At 38.5% G+C, this 22588-nt stretch overlaps 1 protein-coding gene across 1 annotated transcript in view; it reads left to right on the top strand.

The window, feature by feature from the left end:
- Positions 1–22031, top strand: part of DSG1 (desmoglein 1) — a 34117-nt gene extending 12086 nt beyond the window's left edge. Inside the window, exons 6-15 of the mRNA XM_036885861.2 lie at positions 1379–1545; positions 2781–2915; positions 3205–3390; positions 5478–5737; positions 7145–7284; positions 11439–11711; positions 12965–13098; positions 13418–13484; positions 15313–15521; positions 17308–22031. Coding sequence (XP_036741756.2) covers positions 1379–1545; positions 2781–2915; positions 3205–3390; positions 5478–5737; positions 7145–7284; positions 11439–11711; positions 12965–13098; positions 13418–13484; positions 15313–15521; positions 17308–18324 — 2588 coding nt within the window. The 3' untranslated portion in view covers positions 18325–22031. The remainder of the gene's footprint in view (positions 1–1378; positions 1546–2780; positions 2916–3204; positions 3391–5477; positions 5738–7144; positions 7285–11438; positions 11712–12964; positions 13099–13417; positions 13485–15312; positions 15522–17307) is intronic.
- The last annotated feature ends 557 nt before the right edge of the window (positions 22032–22588 follow it).

Raw genomic sequence — 22588 nt, 5'->3', positions numbered from 1 at the left:
TATATTGACTTCCAGATCACTCTTAACATCCAGGCAACTGGAGGCTAAACTATGTCAAGGTACTATGTCCCAAAGGCAAGAGATTAGTCTAGAAAAGCATCCAGAGCAGAAAGGGGTGAGAAGTCTCCGTAATGGCTTCCCTTCCACTGCGGAAGCAGCACCAACCTGTCATATACGAGGAACAACTCCAAAGTATAGAAGGATTTCTCCCTGCAACTCACACCAGCTCTCTAGTAGTTCAAAGCAAACATTTCCCCCTCTTACACATGACCCAATAAATACAGGGTTTGTTTGCTTTTCACTCACATCACTGATTTTATATACCTGACGCCTATCATAAGCCTAACCCTGGCTGGCCCACCATGCACAGACCAGCTGGTTGTCTCGGGTGGGGCTAGCTGAGAGACACCAGAGCGCCTATAAAGTAGATGAGCGTCTACCTGTCAAAAACATCCTACATAAAACTTCACATTATGGAACAGTGTGTAAAATATGGCCCTGTTTGTTTCCAAAAATGCACATTTATAGAATTACAGACATACGTACCTAATAAACTAAAGATAGTGTTTGCCTCTGGAGGATGATACTAGAGAAAACAAAGAACAGATTTCTATTCCATTTTTACTTCCTGTATCATGTGAATTTTTACAACAAACATTCTTAGAATAGTACTTTTAAAAGTTCAAAGGGTAGTTACTGTATTTTAATGAAGAAAAATAAAATGTAAGGGTATCTTGAATTTATAAGAAATTATACAATTCATGGAAAAGATGAGGGATAGCACAAGGTAAGTAGTTAAACAGGCAAATCTTTCAACCTACTAGGTACCTACAACATCACTAGGGACCACAAAAAAACAGAGCAGTAATGTATATTTGTAAGTGTGCATTATTCAGTAGGAACTCTTATGATTTTCCCTCATTAAGCTGTGTAATCCTTTCATGCAATCAATGAGGACTGTACTAGTATTACCCCCGTGTATAGCTGTGGAAACTGAGGCCAAGATCACACAGCTAGAAAGTGCTGCAGCCGGAAAAGAGTCATTCTGGCCTTAATGTCCTTTTGCTCCACCATAGCAGTCTTAAAATAGAAGAAAAAAAAAAACAGAATTATACTAGAATGAGAAATGGAAAGGCAGAATAAAACATGTCTTTGTTTTCTAACTATCAGTAATGTGTAGGGCCTTGGTAAAAATGTGTTATTTTTGTCAAGGCAGAAGTACAGAAAAGAGCTAAGATACTGACACTTTGAAGAAGCCAAAAGGGAAGATGACAGAGTGCACATTATACCGGCCAGCCCTGGGGGGAGCAACATGCTGCACCACGCCGGAATACAAATGCCAACTGCCTGTTTGCAATGATTTTCCCTTGATTTCTAGATACGCTGGTGATGACTCTCAATGCTACCGATGCCGATGAACCAAACAATTTGAACTCAAAGATTGCCTTCAAGATCATAAGACAGGAACCTTTGGATTCACCAATGTTTATTATCAACAGATACACTGGAGAAATACGGACAATGAATAATTTTCTAGACCGAGAGGTGATTACTGTCTCTTGAATGGGTTGTTAGTCTCAAAACTTTTCAGTGGTGCTAAAAGCATCATGTCAAGAAAGTCAAAGAAAAAGAAAATAGCTCTAAATTTTAATTAAATGATTTCTCACATAATGGCAATGACATAGGAAATGCCTTCAAAATGTAAAAAATGGAGATTCCTCAAATACATTTTGTACTGCCATTTTTTATACCTATTTATGATCTGCCTCTTTAAGAAACCTATATTTGGAGAGTACATAAAAATATAAAATAGAGGCAAAATCTCCTTTAAAAAAAAATGAATTTAAGGAACACTTGCTCTTATGACCCCATCTCAGCAAGCTGCAGTGCACATGAACATGGTAAAAACTCCAAGAATTTTTACAAGCTAAGAAACCTGTTTATCTTTCTTTAACCCAGGATACCCTAAGCTTATTCAGTAACAGATTTTCTTCCTCTCACCTACTGGCAGCCCAGGGATTACTCTGGGAAACGAATTACAGGATCAGAATGATAGAAATTGACTATTTAGCTTTTTCTCTCTCCAACTTCCTTATACAGCCCAGTGGGATTCCTTCAGCATCAGGAGTTCTAAAGGGTGAAGGAATTCCACAATTACTGAAAAACCACCAGGGCAGCTATTTTTGCCCTGTGCTTCATGGAGAGACCTCAAGATGCCACTAACTATGACTCCCCTGAAGTTGCATCCACAGTCTGAAGGAGGATGCATAAACTCCTGTGTCTGGGAAAGACTACACAGCTTTTACCAGCTTCTAAAAATTTAAGCACCATTAGGTAGAATCAGGAAGACAGATCATCCACAACTCCACTGCCACAACCCACTGCCCCCCCCAGAAACACAAACCACTTGTCTCTCTATTCTTTTTTGCCCATTTCAGGGACTGATTATCTAGGGTTTGGAATTTTACAGCATAAATTCTTTGTAAACCTTTGTCTCTTTCCTGATCATGCTGATCTGCTTTGCCCTTTATAAACTTTTTCAACCCCTGGACATCTTTTTTTTTTTTTTACTGTTGCTTCTTTTAAACAATGCTGGATAAGCATTGTGGGGAACAGAAGTGGCAACTTCCATATTGATACATATGAGATTTGTGAGTTCTCAATATTCGATGTTACCCTCTCTCCATCAGATTTATGTAAATGTTGAGCCAACATTCTTGTCTATGCCAAAGAATAATGTCTATGTCAGCTGTGATATTGTTTATACTGTATATTTTTAGCAATACAGCCAGTATTCTCTTGCTGTAAGAGGCTCTGACCGAGATGGTGGGGCAGATGGCATGTCAGCAGAGTGTGAATGCAGCATTAAAATCCTCGATGTCAATGACAACATCCCATACATGGAACAGTCTTCAGTAAGTTTTCATTTCTGCAATTAATAACCTTACATGCATTACATTCTAACAATTGTTCAAACAGTTCTAATCAGAGGTATGCATGTTATCTTTAGACACAGACACCCCAAAGTTAGACACAGACTTTGGCTTGTGTGAAAAAAAAGATTTTATCAATGAAAAGTAAAATTATAAATACAGATTCCTTTTCTATATAATGAACACTCTTTATATAAACATTCTTTATAACTCTAGTCTAGCTCTTCTCTTACATTATCTGCATTAAGATTTTTGTACTTCTTTCTTTCAGTATAAAATAAGTATCAAAGAAAATACTCTTGATTCAAACTTGATCCAGATTAGAGTAATCGATTTGGACGAGGAGTTCTCAGCAAACTGGATTGCAGTAATTTTCTTTATCTCTGGAAATGAAGGAAATTGGTTTGAGATAGAAATGGATGAAAGAACAAATGTGGGAATTTTAAAGGTTGTTAAGGTATGGTACAATTAGCCTAGATTTTTTGTTTTCTTGGTTCTTTTCAAAATGTTAATCTTAAAACGAGGCTAACATTTCACAAACTTGAGTGGATGAAAGAATAAAAATACTGTGTTTTAAGGACGATATATGACATAGAGCTTTTTCACAGAGAGATTTTCTCCTTGTATCATTTCAGAAAAACAGGCACTGAACTTTAGCTTCAAACTCTTTTCTATCAATGCAGTGCCCCCTCACAGTTCACATAAACTGAAAGCATCTTATTTTATGCTTACAACAAAGTATGATTAATCCTTAAGATTGTGTCTTAAGATATTTGAAGAATTTTTTTAAAGAAGATTTAACATTTTAACAAAGTGTCTGTATCAGTATTGTACATCAATTATTATGCACTAAGAATATATTCATCACATAAATTGAAAGTAGTTTATGCAAGTGTGTTATCATAAAATTACAATTAAATTACTGTAATTGTAAGATTATCACATTCTCATCTCACTGGGGCTGCTGACCAAGGCTTTTACAAACATAAATACACTAGAAATTTGCCCAAGGCAACAGAGTTCTCCTATGTGCCCTTACATTAATGATCCATCACATTTCCTTGTGGAAGAATTGCCTCTAAGATGTGAGAAAAAAGTATCTGACTCCTGGGGAGCTGATGGTGAAGCATCACCTTGTGCCACAAGATTTAGCAAGTTTTTAAAATCTGAAATAGCTGTGCCTGGATGGTGATGCACGCAATATGTATTCCTCGTGGTGATGATGTATTCCTGCCTTCAGGATAGCCCTAGGAATTAGACTCCCAAGGAGTTCTGCTCCCCTAGGCATGTGTGATCATCTGTCCCCTGCATCTTCATAAAGTGCCCCATTCCTGCAGCTTGTATTTACAGAGGCAGTGGCTCTTGTTTATTTCTCACAGCATTCCCGCAGATTAGCTCACAGGCCTGCACTGCAGATAAACACACTGAGGTTCAGAGACAGTGTATAATCCACTCAGGTCTTCACAGCCCGTAAGTGGTACAGCTGATGTTCAAACCCAGGTTTCTCTGGCTATTAAGTTCATATGCTTTCTGCTACTATTGGATGGATGCCTGGGAAACTGAGTCCTAATCTAGTTTACCTCAAATTAGTACTTTCCTCTAGAAAAGTAGTCTATGTGTCCTCAATATCTCTCTCTGTAAAATGAAATGATGATTTTCTCCCAGACATGACATCATGGATTATCTCCTTGATTATGATGATAAAGTAATGTGTGTGTGTATGTGTGTGTGTGTGTGTGTAAATGTATACCTATACATGATTTCATAGCCATTCTTAAAATTGCAAATAAAGCCAACATTAGAGCAAAGATTGAAAATTTTAGCTAAGTGGAAAGTTCAATATGTGAATTAATGGTCATCTAAATTACTCTCGTGAAAATTAGAAAAATGTATTTGGTACTTAAGGGCATAAGGCATCACTGTGGGTTTTATAGGTAGTGGTTATTGACACCATCCTTCATAAAGAAAATGACTGTTTGATTATTTTATAAAGTGAAGTGAATTTTTTCCACACTATATTTAAGAAAGTAAGGATTCCTTTTTATGATGTATATACAAATTCTATTATCTGACTTATTGAAGTCACATTTACAGAAGTAAAACTTGCTCTAAAGAGTTCCTCATGGATAAAACCAGTCAAACGATTGAACCTATGGTTATTTGGCCCAAACTTTGCAATAAATAGAGCTACTTTCTGAGAAACATGAAATGGTCAAAACTAACGTAAACTGTCTTTGCACTACAAGATACTTGAGTGTGACCATCCATAATAAGTTTTTTGTTTGGTGGACAGTTAGAACTCATGTCATATATGTCCAACTTTTCAACAAATGATCTAGAACAATTGGATTTTTCCTTAGTATGTTTGCATGTGTTTGTACTGAATTAAAGATAAAATAACAATAGATTGTATATTTATATGTATTTATATTTAATAAAGGAAAGAGATGTAAGAATTTTTTTGCCTGTTATCAAAAAATGCTTCTTTTTTTCTAGAATATTTTTTCTTCTTTTCATAAAACTATTTCACTCTCTATTTTCTAGCCCCTGGATTATGAAGCTATGCAGAATCTGCAGCTTAGTATTGCTGTTAGAAATAAAGCTGAATTTCATCAGTCAGTTATGTCTCAGTATAAACTCACAGCAACTACAGTCTCTGTGCAGGTAGAGAACGTAGTTGAAGGCTCAGTGTTCCGACCAGGTTCAAAGACGTACGTAGTGAATAATAATATGGGAGCAAATTATAAAGTGGGAGAATTTATAGCTACTGATCTGGACACAGGCCTGCCTTCAACAACTGTTAGGTAAGACTACTATTAGTTTTCACTATGTATTGAACTTAAGGACATATGTTCTTTCTAGAAATTTTAAATCTGAATTAAAATATTTTTTGTTATTTTTGAGAACATCATTCAATCACAAAAGGTATGAACTTCTGAATTGTTACTTAATTTAGAGTGTTTAACTTAAGAAAATATAAACATTTGTGCAAAATGTAAGATGTAAACATGTAGAAAAGTAAAATGTGAAAATAAGGTATCTTGAAAGTTTAACACTACTGTGTGTATATATTTTATTGACCTCTCAGTGAATTACCACAGATCATAGCTATTCCCCCTGGAAGATTTTATGGACTGATTCTCCCACCATAAATATGCCACAATTGAAATCCATTAGATATAGTTGGCTCATGTCAGTTACTTTCTTCACTTTAATCAGTATTTAATACTGGTCAGTAGTAACTTCTATTCAAGAAATCAGTTTATGTTGATGTTTAATATAACTGAAAAATTATACTAAGGAAAAGTCATGCTATGTAGTTTTTTAAAACTCTATCCAAATATTTCTGCTTGATCATGAAAAATCTATGTGTATATGTGCACGTATACTTTACACGTGAACTTGTGTTCAAGAATAACAACGAGGGGAAAGACCTCCCCGGTGCGCGTTAAGTTCTCTGTTCTCCTCACACCATGTATCTCTGATCTAGCTGTTAGCACACTGTCCACCATTCCTGATGGACACTCTTGTATCCCACAGAGGTGAGTTCACTGAAGACAGACCTCCCCACCCCCACCCATCTCCTCTCCCAGTTCTAATCCCTGAGTTTAGCCCAATGCGTGAGACACAGAGTTATCTAACTGGTGTTTAACCAATATAAAATGAGAAGGAGAACATCAAAGTCAAAGATGAATCAAGAAAGACAATAGTGGGGAAAGACACAAGCCAAGGACAATTTGGAATTCAAACGAAGTCCTATGAAGTCCTATGAAGTCACAGTGTAAATGCGGTGAAAACGGGGAAAACGGGGAGGGACAAAGGCCGAGCTGGTGAAGGAGAGGTCACTGCTGCAGTTATAGAACAGTTTAGAATCGGGAGCAGCCCAGGAAGTCCCAGGTTCTGGGTCTTCCAGGATAGTTCTGATGCTTCCAAAATGAAAAGAAGGCTGCAAGCATCCAAGGGTTGTCCTGACATCCAAGTGGGCTAAGTGACTTTATCAGAAGAGGCGGCTCAGTAATTCTTTATTTTTTCATGTTAAATCTTCATCTAAGCATCCTCAAACAGCTGAGAATGCCCTGAAAAAAATTAAGTTTCTAATAACTGAAAACAATATCCAGTAGTTGTAACTACTGACTGGAAATACACATTTTATAATTTTTTAAAAACTCTCTTTTTAGATATTAATTTGTCCTATTTTCTTTCCAATACAGATACATAATGGGGAGTAATCCAACTGGTCTGCTCGCTATTGACCAAAGAACAGGCATAATTACTTTGAGAAACAGAGTTACCATGGAGCAATATGAGATGCTTGGGGGAAGATACCAAGGAACGATTCTATCTATAGATGGTAAGGAGTCAATTTAGCTTTTTTCCCTTCCAGAGGAAGTTTTATACACACACACACACACACACACACACACACACACACACACACATACTCAGAAATTAAAATTTTATTTTTTATGTTTTGAAGTAAGTGCTTTTCCAATAAAAGTTATCATCTGGGTATTGTAGAATCAAGTTGTTAATGATAAAGAGGCAGTATAATTTAGCAGCTGAATCCATGAGCTCTGGAATAAGACTGGATTGTCTTGTACCATCACTTACTAGCTATGGGATTTTAAAGACTTTTAACCCACTCACCCCTCAGTGCTCCGTTCTGTAAAACGAAGCGATGACAGTGCGGACCGAGAACTATTAAAGGAGCCACTACATGTAGAAGCAGTGCTGACATTCCATGAGGTCAGTTCTGATTAATGGCAGGAGTTGAAATGTTTAAATTGTACTCTGAGATTATTTTCAAAGAATTAGTCCAGAAACCAAGTTAACTTCACATAATTTTTGGAAAGTTGATGTACAACTTTATATAAATACTTTGGGAGCAGCATGCTCATATTATTTTTCAAGGCCAGTAAAATTAACTCAGCCTGGGCACCGAACAGGTTAAGTTCCCAGGGCTGATTCCACAAGGCGGTGATTGCTACTTCCCTTCCACTTCCTCCCTCCGTTCTCTTTCTCTCCCTCCCCTTTTCCTCTTTCAATGATCCTAAAAAGGGGTTGAGAATTCCCACTAGCTTTACAGATTAAAAAGAAAGAAAGTAGCCTTTCTTTCAAGCCATCCAACAATTCAGAATTTAACCAACTTACACTGGTCTTTTCCACAGTCAGTCAAAAGAAATGTAGTTTTTAAAATGTATATTACTAATAGAAATGTACAGAAATGTTGATTCCATCCACAGATCAAGCATGTCTTGATTCCATGCTGAAATCATCTTAAGCAATTGCTAGCTTACTCCTTTTCTTACCTTCAACCTCATGTTTAATTGAATACATTAAGGGGAAAATGAAACTTTTGCTTACAAAATTGTTGGGCTTATGGCAAATAGAGAGCAGTCCTTTTGTCTTCAAGAATCGCAACCTTCTGGAGATATATATCACATGTGATGATAACACAAAAATAATAAAAACAATAATTGAATTGACAAGGCTGAGCTGAAAGGGTATATGGACTTTGATATCAGATAGACTGGATTTAAACATGTCTCTGGTATATACTTCCAGGAATATCTTTATTCATTTATTCAGAAACTATATATAGAATGCTAGCAAAACGTCAGCCATTCTGCCAGGTTCTCGGGTTACATCAGTGGACAAAGTCTGACAACATAGCTCACATTTATATAATAGAGATAAATAAAAACAATAACTACAAGCAAAACCATCCCTATATTTTTACCCAATTCCAATAATATTAGGAAAAAAAATCCTAAATAAAAAAGGCAGAATATACAGAGATGTTAATTATGGTATTATCTGTACTGGTTAAATATTGAAGGCAATAGCAATGATAGATAACTGGGTAGATAACCCACGGTCTGCTTGATATAAAATTCTGCAGCCAGAAACTATTTTCATGAAAAGTTTGTTTAAATATGGAAGAGTTCTTACAATACAAAGTAAAAACATAAAATGGAATGAACCATATGATCTATTAATGTAGCATACATAATTAGCAGATTTTAGGCACTGTAATGAAGGCTGAGAGGTAAAATATCAACAGGTTGTCTTGGGTAGTGCTAGTATGAGTCTGTTCTTGTGTTTTTGTTTTTGTTTTTTTGCTTCTTTATATATTTCTACATTTTTCTTATTATATATAATGTCCAACTACCTATAATGCAAATAAACAATCCAATAAATCATGTTACTAATAATAAGAATAAGGTTGATTATAATAATAACTCAAAGTTCTTGAGAAAATTATACACTGTGTGAATGAAGAGAGGGGATGTGAACTCCACAGTCCAAGTAGGTTTATTGCTGAACCTGAGAGGGACCCCTCTGTTCTGCCCAACAGAACAAAGGAAGGAAAGTCTCTAACAGGTCAAGAGGCTTTTTGTGGCCAGGGCTCTGGCAGCCTCTTTGAGAGGAGCGGTCAGGGGAAAGGTGGGCTTGTGGCTTGCTGACGCGTCCTCTGGAGAATGCTTGTAGCCTAGGGAAGAAGACACCTAGGTCTGTCTGAGAAGGTGGGTGGGCTTATTCAAAAGGTGGTATTCAGGTCCGGATTCTATCGCTGTGACACCTGTAAAATCTCACAGTAGGCACATAAATATTGCTATTTCTCTTCTCTTCCAGTTAGGTAAAATCTACTTAGCTTTAGATTATCTGAATTTATAGACAGGAGTAGTAAAGTGTGTATATAAAATTTGAAAAATAAATCACATTTTCTTTTAAAAATAGATATGCTATGGTGACTTTTGAAGCAAATTTAGCTTCATAGATACAGATTGCATAATATCTAAAAGATGAAGTGATGTGTTTAAAATACTAAAAACCATCTACATGGCTACAAAGCATTTAAAATAGCAGAAAAAGTATTGGAGGATGAGGAAATGGGGAGATGTTGGTAAAAACATCTCTAGATGGGCTCTAGAATAAGATAATATTCCATCATTATCATTCCTACACTACAGCAAGAATTATGGACACCAAAGTCCAGCAGAACCTCAGAATTATGACAAATTTCTAGCCTAATAGCACATGTTGTGAAGAAATTTTGCTGTATGGTGGATGCTAGACTTTGGAAATCTTATCTCTGAAAGAGAAGAAAATCACACTGTGAACTGTCAGTACTGTGGTTTTTCTGCAGTTAGCAATTCCTAATTGTGGATTATCATGTATTCAAACCCTGTGGGAAGTAGATAGTGCAGACAATGGATGAATCCCTGTCAAGGTAGTTTAGAAAAGAATAGTTAAAGCAACTGCATATGGAACACAGATACAAGTAGCTTCCATTCATTTAGACAGAATGTAGACTATGACTGTCTTTATTTATCTAAGGCCTTTATTGAATTGGTCTAAGGAACTTTTCTCATTTAAAAATATCTTCTTTATCACCTGTGACATATATATTTTTTTGTTAAACTGTTATATAAGCATATGATTATCTGATACTGTTTAAGAGACCAATTTTGTTGTAAGATAAGGACACAAATAAGAGACAGATGTATTTCTTATTCAACTTTACTGAGGTATAATTTACATATAATACACACACCTTTTTTAAGAGTACAGCTTGACGAGTGTTAACAGATGTATATACCCATCTGTGCACTGATGCAAACCAGACAATAGGACATGCTTCACCGCAAGGCATTCCTCTGTGCGCCCTTGTAGTCAATACTACTTCAGCCTCGCTCAGGTGCTAATCTACGTGTAGAAGCAATTTGATACACTACCTTTTGTATCAAATGTACTCGAAATTAGTCTACTCTTTTGAAAGACTAGTTGGTCGGTTGGTTGGTTGGTTGGTTAGTTGGTTGGTTGGTTAGATGAAACAAACAGCAAGTGTGGAGCAATTAAGTTGAAAGAAATAAATATCCCCACCTCTGTGTTTACCCAACAAACACCATAACTTAAGGAAACTGAAGAACAAGAAGAAAACAAAGTTGCAGTATCTGCTTATGGAGCAAAAGTGCTGTCCCTTTCCTATTACTATAAAGACTCCCACCTCCATGGGGGCCACTGCCCCCTGCTAGGAGTTGCGAGCCTAGGGGGCATGCTGCTTTACATCAGGAGGTCTTTGTAGAGATGACTTACCAGTCTGCTCAGAATCTGTTGGTTTTGTCAGCCCATAAAATGAAGAGAATAAACAAGAACCAAAGATGAAAGGCAGTGAAACAACAAATAAAAATGGGCTCTAATATGTAGAGAAGTGTGCAAAAAACAGTCTAGAAATGTCCCCTCTCTGGCATCTAACACATTGTCAGCCAATGCATGTTTATGATTCTCAATAGAGGAGACAGTTTTTCAGGGGCACTGATTTCCAGCATGGCTTGATTCAAAAACTGAGCCACTGTTGGGGGTAACATGGGAGTTACTGAGTTGATGGGAATAAAGACATCGAGATAAGTGTTGATGCATAAAGAAAATAAGTTTTGTGTTGTCCAACAATTATTACAGTAAATGTATAAAATATTTTCTCTATTTTGAATCTTGTTACAGATGTTCTTCAAAGGACTTGTACTGGAACAATTGTTATTGAACTTACAGGTTTTACATGGTCCACTCAAACAGTTATTACTGGAGGTATCACAGTTTCCGGAGGTGGTACCACTCGTGAAAGAGAAATAATTTCCACTGAAACTGGCATTACCCCAAACCCACTAGACATCACCAGTACAGCCACACAACCTGGAGATGAGTATTTCCCAGACAATATCCATTTTGGCCCTGCTGGCATCGGGCTGCTCATCATGGGGTTCCTAGTGCTGGGACGTAAGTGCTCTCACAGTCGTATTTCTATGCACCACCCCAAAATTGTGGGGAGGAGACCTTTTCTGACCCTTTGATAAAATACACTTTCAAATTATTCTTCTGTGCACTTCTGAAGAAATTTGTATGTCAGCTGCTGGGTTTAAAAGGTAAAACCTCCAACCGCTTGGCCCGCTCCATGTAACGGGAAAGCACCCTGCAGGCAGGGCAGTGGGAGCCCGCAGCGCCAGCAGGTCCACAGAGTGTGGCGTGAAGTGTGCGTGCGAGGGAATGATCCTCTCATCTCATGTTTTTAGCCATATTAGTTTTAACCAACATTTTAAGACTCTAAAAGTAAATTCTTTATGAAAGTAACTTAATTACCCGGTGCTGCTTCTCTGTTCTGCCAGTAATACGCACCTCTGGCTTGGAGTTCGTTCTTCAGGCCGAGAACTGACTGTGGGAAGTCGTCACACAGGGGTCTGGGGGATGCGAACGTCTGACTCACAAGCTGGCTGTGGGCCTGGCACATTCCCACGAAAGCGGAGTGTGTGAGCGTCTGCTCCTCTCTCCCTCCCTTGTCAAGCCCTCCTGGCCACGCTCCTTCTCCCAACCTACTTCCTCTCTCCTCCTCTTGCCCCCTTGCATGTATTTCTGCCTCCTTTTCTCTCTTCGTCCATTCATCCCAAATCATTTACCAAGATCACGTAGTATAAAAGGCTCTGTGTTACAAAACTTACAATATATAGATGAAAAAGAAAAATCCAAGTGATTAACAGAAAAAGTCATCATTTAGCAGGGTAATATTTTCTGTTTGTGTATGCATAATTTCAAGGAAAGATATCCATGTAGGGGAAAATAAGAGCCTCACAGAAAACAGTTGCTTGAAGTATGAATAAGATTTTACTGCTGAAATAAAGGCAGGAATCTGTGAGGGAAAAAAATGAAGGACTGTGGGTGGGAATGCACAGCGTCAGACACATGGCCCTGTCTCTCCGGCTTTCCTTCTAGTCTCTTCCTGAGTGATGACAAGGATGAGACTCATCTATTTTACTAATATAATACTATTTGTAATCTGACTGCTATACAACAAATGAAAATGGGTTCAGTCTAGTATACTGATGATCACATTGATTTTGGAATGTGACCCTTATTCAGTTTGTTTTCTGAATAAATGGAGTTAAATCAGGGGTTCAAATTTAATCACAAATAAGCAGGTTGCTTTGTTTCAATATAGCCCCACTGATAATTTCCTGTGCCTGATCTTTCACCATCAGTGGTCCCATTTCTGCTGATCTGCTGCGACTGTGGAGGCGCCCCTGGCGGAGGAGCCGGCTTTGAGCCTGTTCCAGAATGTTCAGAGGGAGCGATTCAGCCTTGGGCGGTAGAAGGGCCACAGCCTGAGCTCACGGTAAGTGCCAGCTGTAAGAAGCCTTTGGGAGTTTCCTAAACATGCTTATGTGCATGAACCAAGACTCGGCGACCACTCACAGTCCACGCTCTCCTCTGGGCCGGGATCACCAAGGTGCACGAGGACGAGGGATCAAAGCACTTTGAAATTAGATGCAAGTAACCAAGGAAGGCTTTCTAAATGAGGTTCAGGTTTTAAATGGACTTTTAAAGTTTCTGAATAGCATTCTTGCAGAAAGTCTGAGATAATCTGAAAATAAACCGATGTTTAACCATAGAAAGGAAAGTGATTACAAATGGGAAACTGTCCTATCTTTTAGGATATGACCACCGTCTGTGTACCACTACCCAATAATGCACATATCATGGAAGGCATCGACCACTCAGGTAAGACATCTTTTATTTTAGCAGTTCAACTGACTAAGAAGAAATTCTACTCTTTCCTTACATGTCATCTTGTGTTCCATTTATCTCACGGGTCCTTAAATTGCTTCCGCCATTCCTTTTTAAATGACTAGTATGCCAATTAAAAGGACAGGAAAAACTTACAGTAATTGTTACTCTTACGTGCTGAATCTTTAGCAACTTCCTCAATCACCAGAGTGACTCATCAGCACCTCCACAAACAAGAGAAAAGAACTGAGTTGTAACCACCAGTCAGTGTTGGTTGAGTTTTTTGTCTAAAAGAGCAGATGTTATTTACCAAAAAATAATAATCAGAATTAGAGTACCACCCAATGAAATGAGGTCTGTGCTCATGTTTTGAGGCTAGAATCTACCTCCACAGTTCATGGATGACTCAAAACCACTCTGACTTCAGCTGCTACCATGACAGATAAAAACTACATCCCTTCTCACCATCCACATAAATGTTGACCTAGAATGATGTGTCCAGTCTCTTAAATTGAAAGTAAGTGGTAAAACACTATCAAAATCTTTCAAAGCTCTCAGCTGAGGCTGTGTGTATGTGGTGGAAGTTTCTCCTTAACTGTGGATAAGACTAGAAATACAACTGGCCTTAAAACAGGGCAGTTCACAGGTGGCAATGAGGGAACTATTAGAATTTCACAGCAGATTGCTATCAGTATAATAAAAGGAACAACTAATTTTTAAAAACTCCTCTCTTTAAAAATAGTTGTACCATCTTACCTTTTTTCAAAGTAAATAAATGTTATTATGTTATTTTTTTCTCTTAGTCTTTTTCAAACTTGTAATCATTTCTTTTCTACTTTAAATTCCTTAAAATATAGGAAGCATAGGAATGTTTATAGCTTGTAGAACTGAACCTTATGCAAAGTACTGGACACACTAGTCTGTAAAAACTATTCCTCCATCTGATGTGTCCATTTTTATTAGTGACACCAACATCCCCCACCTCAAAAGCAGAAACTCATTGACTCTTCGGTTTCCCTATTCATTGATGCCCTATCAGTTCTCAAGACTTGTCAAATCAAGAACTTCACCAGAATTTATTTATGCAGTTATTTGCTCATTATGCAGACAAACCTTTGCACAAACCTTGAACAAAACACAGTGAGAGACACCAGAGTAACCGAAGTATGAAAAACACACTGTCCCCCAAATCCAGATCTCCACAATATTAAAGCCAAGGTACATGGGTCCAACCACCAACATTCTCCCTGCCCATGGCACTTCCATAGTCCAGGCCATCGTTTTATCTCACATTCCTCCAATATTGCAACAGGCTCCTACTGACCCCTCACATTCAATTGCAAATCCAAGATTCTCCAAGCAAACCCTTCCCCAGTCCACAGGCCTGGTTTCTTCACTAAAACCCAGTGGTTCGTGGGCCTTCCTCCCAGGGCTCTGTGCTTCTGATATGTTGGGGTATTCTTATATTATTTAACTTTAGAATTTGGGTATTTTCCCCCAGCTTCCCCCAGTTTGAAATAAATTCTCTAAAGCAGAGGTTTTTGTAAACTCTCTGCAGCCTACTCTCCCAGCACAATACAACTACCTACAAAGCATTATTGACAAATAATTATCAAATTAACGACTTGATTAATAAAATTTTTTGAACTCTGTGTCCTAGGTATACCTCCTTTCTTTAGTCCTAGGTATACCTCCTTTCTTTATCTATCACCTTTATTTTATTTCTTTGCTCACAAATGCAAACTGTACATTATAGTAAGTTACCAATTTTTTGTCTACGATATGCTAGAGAAAGTAAATTTAATTTGATCGACGTGTTTAGGAGTCTACACAAACGAGTATGGTGGCAGAGAAATGCACGAGCTGGGAGGAGTAGAAAGGACGACAGGGCTTGAATTAATAGATGGAGTTAAGACATCAGGAGCCTCTGAGATACGTCCAGAATATCCTGGAACATTAAGAAGAAATTCCATGAGGGAATGTAGAGAAGGGGGTCTGAACATGAACTTCATGGAAAGTTACTTCTGTCAGGTAAGTAACTCCAAACCCATGCCTCCCCCAGCTCCACTTTGTCTGCAGCATGAAGTCCAAACTCCTTCACATGGTAATTAAGGTCATCCACAAACTGACCCGTTCCCTCTTCCTTCCAACAACTTCTAACAGCAACTCCACCTGCCAAGTGCTTTCTCTTCTTTGCACTGGTCTGGCCCTCCCTGCCTCTGCTTGTGTCTGCCCCTCCAGGGATGTCTGTATCCCATCCCCACCCTCACAAATCCCCACCCATCCTTCAAGACTCAACCCAAAAATCACTGCCTCTCTGAAGTTTTTATGCTTAACCCTCTCATCCCAAATAGGATTACTGTTTTCTTACCTGTATTTCTGTACTTTGTACACATTATAGAACACACCACTGCTAAAATCTGTTCATTTATATGTCTACAGCCTTTCTTAGTGTCTTGTCCACAGTCTCTACATCATGTTGCCAGTCCCCAGCTCAAGTCCCGGCACATAAAACACATATGATGAGTGGGTTCAAGAGCCACAGTACACTTCCAGAATATTCTAAGAACCAGCTGACCCCAGGGAAAATCAGCAGTGCCTGTGGTTACATAAGACATGATGCTTAAGCCTTTAGGAATTTCTTTTCTCTGATATATTGACATCTGTCCGCATTCTGGCCTCAAATACCTACTAACTCTCCCAATGGATTAGAAGGTGTCTGATGTTTTGAAATCAAGGAGACCTGTGCTGAAATCCATAGGAATGCCTCCTGCCCACTTCTTACAAATGAATATTATATTTCCATGAAAAGCACAATTCTGCCTCAAAACTTCTGTACTTGCAGTTCCTTCTGCCAAGAACACTCTATCTGCTTCACTCACCCTGTCGTTTTATTCTAATCTCTGATCAAACATCACTTTATGAGATGCCATCCTCAGCCACTCTGCCTGAGAAAACAACCCCAACAGGCTGTATGCCTTCACCCTGCCCCTCGCCCTCCTGACAAATGTGTTCGTGTTGTCTGTCTCATCCAAATAAAACTTAAGCCCTACACGAGGGACTTTACCTGATTGGGTCCATTACTTCCTTGCTGAGCTCCTGATAGAGTGTCTGGCAAATAGTAAGGACTCAAAAAATGGATTTTGAATGAAACAGCACACTGAGTTGGTTTGCTAATAAAGGTATCTGATACTTAGCCTGAAGGTCAGCACTCCAATATCACGAACAAGAAAGATCAAATTTTCACTGTGAACTGAGCTCTTCTATTTTTAAAAACTGTCTTTGGCCACCTTCAGTTTCGAATACAAAAGTGTCATTGACCCAGAGTCAAATTTTCCTGCTGTTTTGCTTAAAAAGCCACATTGAAATAAATCATCACAGAACCACCACAATACCCTGCATTCGAAGAAAGAAAAGTGCAATTCTGAATGAATCAAAATCAATTATGAACTACCTTGTTTAAACAAACCCAAAAAAAGGACACCAATCTGACGTACTTCAAGTTCAGCGTTTTTAATTACAAAATAGCGTATGTGAGTCATTGAGTTCTTTTGAATCCAGAGTACACTGTTAGGAAGAATTCCATCTACAGAAATTTTTGGAATAAAAAGTATTGTCGGAATTACAGTTAAAATAATTTCTAACCAACTTCTTTCAAGCAATTATATAATGACTTTTAAAGAATCTCTAGTAGGTGTTAGAATTTTTTATCTATCCATCTTTGGTAATGCCCCAGAAGAAAAAATAACGATAAAGACTTCTATCATTGTTAAATATGTGTTCATGATTCCATTCTCTCTTTCCTCTGCAAATTCAGAAAGCATATGCTTATGCTGACGAGGATGAAGGGCGCCCGTCCAATGACTGTTTGCTCATCTACGATATCGAAGGTGTGGGCTCCCCTGCCGGCTCTGTGGGCTGCTGCAGCTTCATTGGAGAAGACTTGGACGACAGCTTCTTGGACACCCTGGGGCCTAAATTTAAGAAGTTGGCAGATATCAGCCTGGGAAAAGAAGTGGAGCTGTACCCCGACCCTGACCCCTGTTGGCCACCAGACGGTGCCGAGCCCATCTGCCCCCAGCAGAGCGCAGAGCCCCTCGTGTGTGGGTACCCGCCCATGGCCCCGCCCTTCGGCACTACCACAGTCATTTCCGAGAGTGTCTGCCCCTCAGGACCCTGTGTGCAGCATCCCATGCCTATTCCTGACCCTCTGGGCTACGGTAATGTCACCGTGACCGAGTCTTACACCACCTCTGGCACTCTGAAGCCCTCTGTCTGCATCCACGACACCCGACAGGCATCAAACGTGCTGGTGACGGAGAGGGTGGTCGGCCCCATCTCCGGCGCTGACTTGCATGGCATGTTAGAGATGCCTGACCTGAGAGATGGGGCAAACGTTATAGTGACAGAGAGGGTGATAGCGCCAGGTTCCTGTCTGCCCACCTCTCTGACCATCCCCGATTCCAGAGAGCAGTCAAACGTGGTTGTAACAGAAAGAGTGATCCGACCAACCCCCGGGGTGGCGGGTGGTCTGAGTGTGCCCCCCGAGCTAGCAAATGCCCAAAATGTCATTGTGACAGAGAGAGTTGTCTCTGGCTCTGGCAGAGCTGCGCTCGGCGGAGGCAGTGGCCTGGTCTGCGGTGCAGGGGGAGCAGGTGGCGGCGGGCTGAGCAGCCTGGGCGGGGGCTTGGGTGTCAGCATGGGAGGGACAGCCACCATAGGCCACACGAGGAGCTCCTCCGAGCAGCAGTTCAGCCAGACCCTTGGGTCCGCCTCCCCGGGCATGGCCCGGAGTCGGATCACAAAGTACAGCACCGTACAATACACCAAGTAGCAGGGGCCCGGCATGCTTTTCTCAGCAATTGTGATTTCGGTCCACTTCCCACCACCAAAAACTAACCATGTGATTCATGACACACAGCTCGGTGCTAAGACAACCGTGGAGCACAGTGAGAGACCGCAAGGAGAAAAATAGATGGAAATGGTGCTGTGGGCCAGAGCTCTCCTTAGCATTTGTAAACCCTTTTCTTATTAATACTAATGGAATCACAACGGTGAACTAAAACTTAGGTTTCTGTGTGCCTGTATGGCCTGAAGGTTCTTTGCTTCTGTATGGCCAATGGTGTATTTCCAGCATGTGTAATAAATAAAACTTGGTCATGGAAAGCACTAGCCTTAAGATGGCAATTGGCATAATTCTCCTTGCTCTGTTTCGATGTGTCGTGTAACACAGGCAATACTCACAAAGAATTGAACATGTAATACCTGCTCATGTGTGTGGGAAGAATTTGAAATATGTGCCAAATGCCCCGTTTCACAGATAATATAAATAAAAATCCAACCACATATTCAGACCAGGGTTTACTACTAAAGAAGAAAACCCGGGTACATGGCCATGTCCACTTGCCGCCAAGCCCTCCTGTCCTGGCAAATTAAGAAATGATTCATGGGAGGGAAATCCCACCAGAAAGTGGCAACAGGGGGAGATTCGCAATGTCCAAGCCTCAAACTTGAAATGGGGCTTCAACTAAAATTCCTGTAGAGTCAAGGACTTTTCTGATTCTACTTTCGTTTACTGGTAGATGCAATATTCCGTATTGGACACGGGTCAGGCTGCAGGAATCACATTCATTTCTCCCTTTGACACAGTGGCTCTGACTTAATAAAAGAAAGCATGTCAAAGTGTACTTCTCAGATTGAAGCAAAGACCACGTGACACGGTTGTCATCCCTCGTGGCGAATTACCTTCCGGGAAGCAGATGGCAACTGCATTGTATTTTCAGGTTGAGTTTTTTAGTAAGTGCCATTCATTTATCTCCAGTTCCTTATTGTCCATCTCTTAAGTAAAAAGGATTTACTTAAGCTGAGGTGTGAAAAAATAAGCCTGTAGTACGGTTAAGCTTTGGGAGAATATTTTTAAGGGGATCTAAAAAGAGTTTTTAGAACATGTAAAATGTTTAATGGGAACAGTTAGAATTGTTCAGTAAAGTAATATACCATACTACTAGTTTTACTCAAGTTTAGTACTTTTTAAAACAACCCTCTGCTGCTATTTTGAAGGGATCAACTCGCAACTTTTAACAAAGTTGATGATACTGTGTTAACACAAATGAAACTGTACTAGAAAACCCCATTTCCTTACTCTATCCCACTCCCTAATGAACTTTCTCACTAGCATAAATTTTACGTTTTTGATTTTATTTGTCCATAAGCTCTCAGCTCATATATGCTCCAATTTGTAGACAGTTTCCTAATTATATAGAACAATATATTTTTCTAGCTACAAAATTTAGTAATGTACTATTGATGGTATGTCATTTCTGTGTGTTTGCTATACAGTTAAAAATGGTTAAAATCTCTGGATAGAACCAAAGCATTATTAAACAGAGGTAAATTTACTATTACATTGTAGAGGAATTTTTTTCTCTTTTCCAAATTCATTGATAATATGAGCTCAGTGAAGTGAAACTGGATATGACAAATCTCTTAAGGATTACTCTCTCCAATTACTCAAATTTCCCAGGATCAAAGAATAGTTATTTAACCTCCAACACTTGTCAAAGTAGGATAGGGAGTGAATTATTTTATCTAGAGCTATTTTGCTCAGTGTTAAAGCTGATGTCAATATTTTCAAAGCCACAAGAGATATCTTATTTTAACTCTGTGGGCTATATAAAATATTGATAGTATGATGCCAAAATGCAGAGGTATAAATAAAGTCATTAATGGGAGTCTTTTATTTATTTCTCCCATTTTGGGGGTTCCAGTAATGATGGGTAATATTCCTAAAAACAAAGTCAAAAGGTACATATTGAAATACACTTGAGTAGCCTGGGTCCAGGAGATTGAAGGAATAATTAATTATTAGCCAATTAATTAAAAGGCACCTGAGTGGTATCTACCCACAATTAGATTACTTGTCACTTTGATGTGACATATCATCAGAAGTGTTTTCTTAAGACTCTCAATATCTTCCAGAAATATTTTTTAGGTTGTCTAACAAATGCCGGAGTGACCATCTTTAATAACCATGGTTATTAAGATCCATTAGTCACATAAAGCCTTGGGAGACAAAAGAAAAACATGGCAGTATTAGTTACCAATATTTCTAAAAAGATACTTTCAAATCTTTTTTTTCAGGATTACACACTGATGTTCTCTTTATTCTTTATTCTAACTCTTTAGAACTCTAATTCTTAAAATTACCTTTTTTAAGACATTAACTGTTCTAACAGTCATTTAAAGGCATTTTTTTTTTTCAATGAATAGCCTTTGGGCACAACTTAATTCTTCTCTTTAGATGCTTTAACTCAAAGACTTTAGGTCATCCCATAGACCTAAGATATTGAAATTATTTTATAAGTGAATAGTTATAATTGAAATCTGTATTGCAAGCTGAATCGCAGATCCACTTGCTCTTAACAAAGGGAGAAGGAAGAAATAGCAATGTAAATGTTATGTATATATACTTTAAAAACAAAGTCTTTGATGTTTATAAGACCTCTGACTTTCTAGAGCAGTGGTGATTAGGGGCAAAAATTAGTGTATGTTAATACTTCCTTTGTTATTTAGTATCAACCAAAATACCATCCTGAGCTAATTTTGACATTGAATTCCAGATACATCCGCTACACATCATTAGTCTCTATGTATGTTGCCTGATTTAACTGTATCTGCACTGAAAAATTTACAGAAAAATTTCTCTCTGGGGTCATTTATAGGGCTTCATTGTTCTGCATTTGTGTATCAAATTTTTAGCATCATAATCTTCAGTCGATGTAATGTTCTGACAGAATTTTAATTAAATAGCTTCAAGAATTACATGTCCACTCAAACTGGATGTTCTAGTTATATACATAATTCATTTCTGAGTTTATACAAACATTTGAATGTCAACCAGGATATAACAGATGTGACACCCTTTGACTTCACTAGGAGTCCAAAGATGGTGCAATCATTGGCTAAAACGGCCATGGCTATTTAGAAAAGACATTTGAAACCGAAAACAACTCTTAAAAGTACTAGCTGCATTCTTTTGTGCCTATGTAATAAATCCCAACCTTTTGTGGGATTTCTGGTATTTTCTAAGACCCCCTTCACACTGCACTAGGACACAGCAGTCCACATAGGTTACAAATACCCATGAGAGAAACTCTGCCTTTCAGTTCTAGATGATTCAATTCATGCTAGGACAAAATGAATCAATCAACCTATTACCCATCAAATATTTTTCAAACAATGAATAATCTATTGTTTAGTTGTTTATATTCCCTCCATTTTGGTGTATGTAAATTACTAAACACTTTATCATCAAACTGTATTGAGTCTAACTTATTTTTCTTTTGCTATTTTACAAGTTTTTCTTTAATCTACTATTCATCTTTGGCGAGGTTTAAAACAAGGTGCCTTCCTTCCCATCTCAACATAAATGTTCTTGGATTATTTGGGTACTAGTTCCTGCTTGATCATCTGTTGGCTATTTTAAGTCTGTAATTTCCAAAGAGTTATGTTTACAGCAATAAAATTATTGGTATGCCTCCATTATCTTTTCTGACTCACAAGGGGAGCAATGGGTTTTAACTATTAGTAATAATTAGAAGTTATCAAATCTAGTGATTATTTTCAGCCCAAATGAGGAAAGAAATAGTCATTTTATGTTCACACTGTTAAAACTTATTTTCCTTTTCCATTTCTGAGCTCTTTTTTTTCATGTTTACTGAGAAGCCTACGCCCAGAGTGCCTCTGAGTAATGTCAGAGCACAGCTTTGAGCAGCCTCACACAAATAAATGATAAATAGCTTGTGTTTTAAACTTTGATTTGTTTTAATATTCTAAACATCCTTGTGCTTCTACCTTTCTCTCTTCCGTACTCCAATTCTTACTTTGTTTCTAGTAGCATGTATTTCTTTTAAAATGGTTTTTCTTCTCATTTGCTTTTAAAACCACACCCTTTTATCTTTACTGGAGTCCCTCTGCTCGCCGCTGTCCAATGCCACCTTCAGACCATCACCAGCTTCAGCGGCATGAAACCCTGCACTTTTCAGACTCGGTGACCTGCTTGTATCTGCCTCATCTCCTGTTTCTACCACTTACGGAGC

This window comes from Manis pentadactyla, chromosome 6, assembly GCF_030020395.1.
Source record: "Manis pentadactyla isolate mManPen7 chromosome 6, mManPen7.hap1, whole genome shotgun sequence".
NCBI lineage: Eukaryota > Metazoa > Chordata > Mammalia > Pholidota > Manidae > Manis > Manis pentadactyla.
The sequence above is the reverse complement of the archived record's forward strand: the minus strand, read 5'-3'. Positions and strand labels throughout refer to the sequence as shown.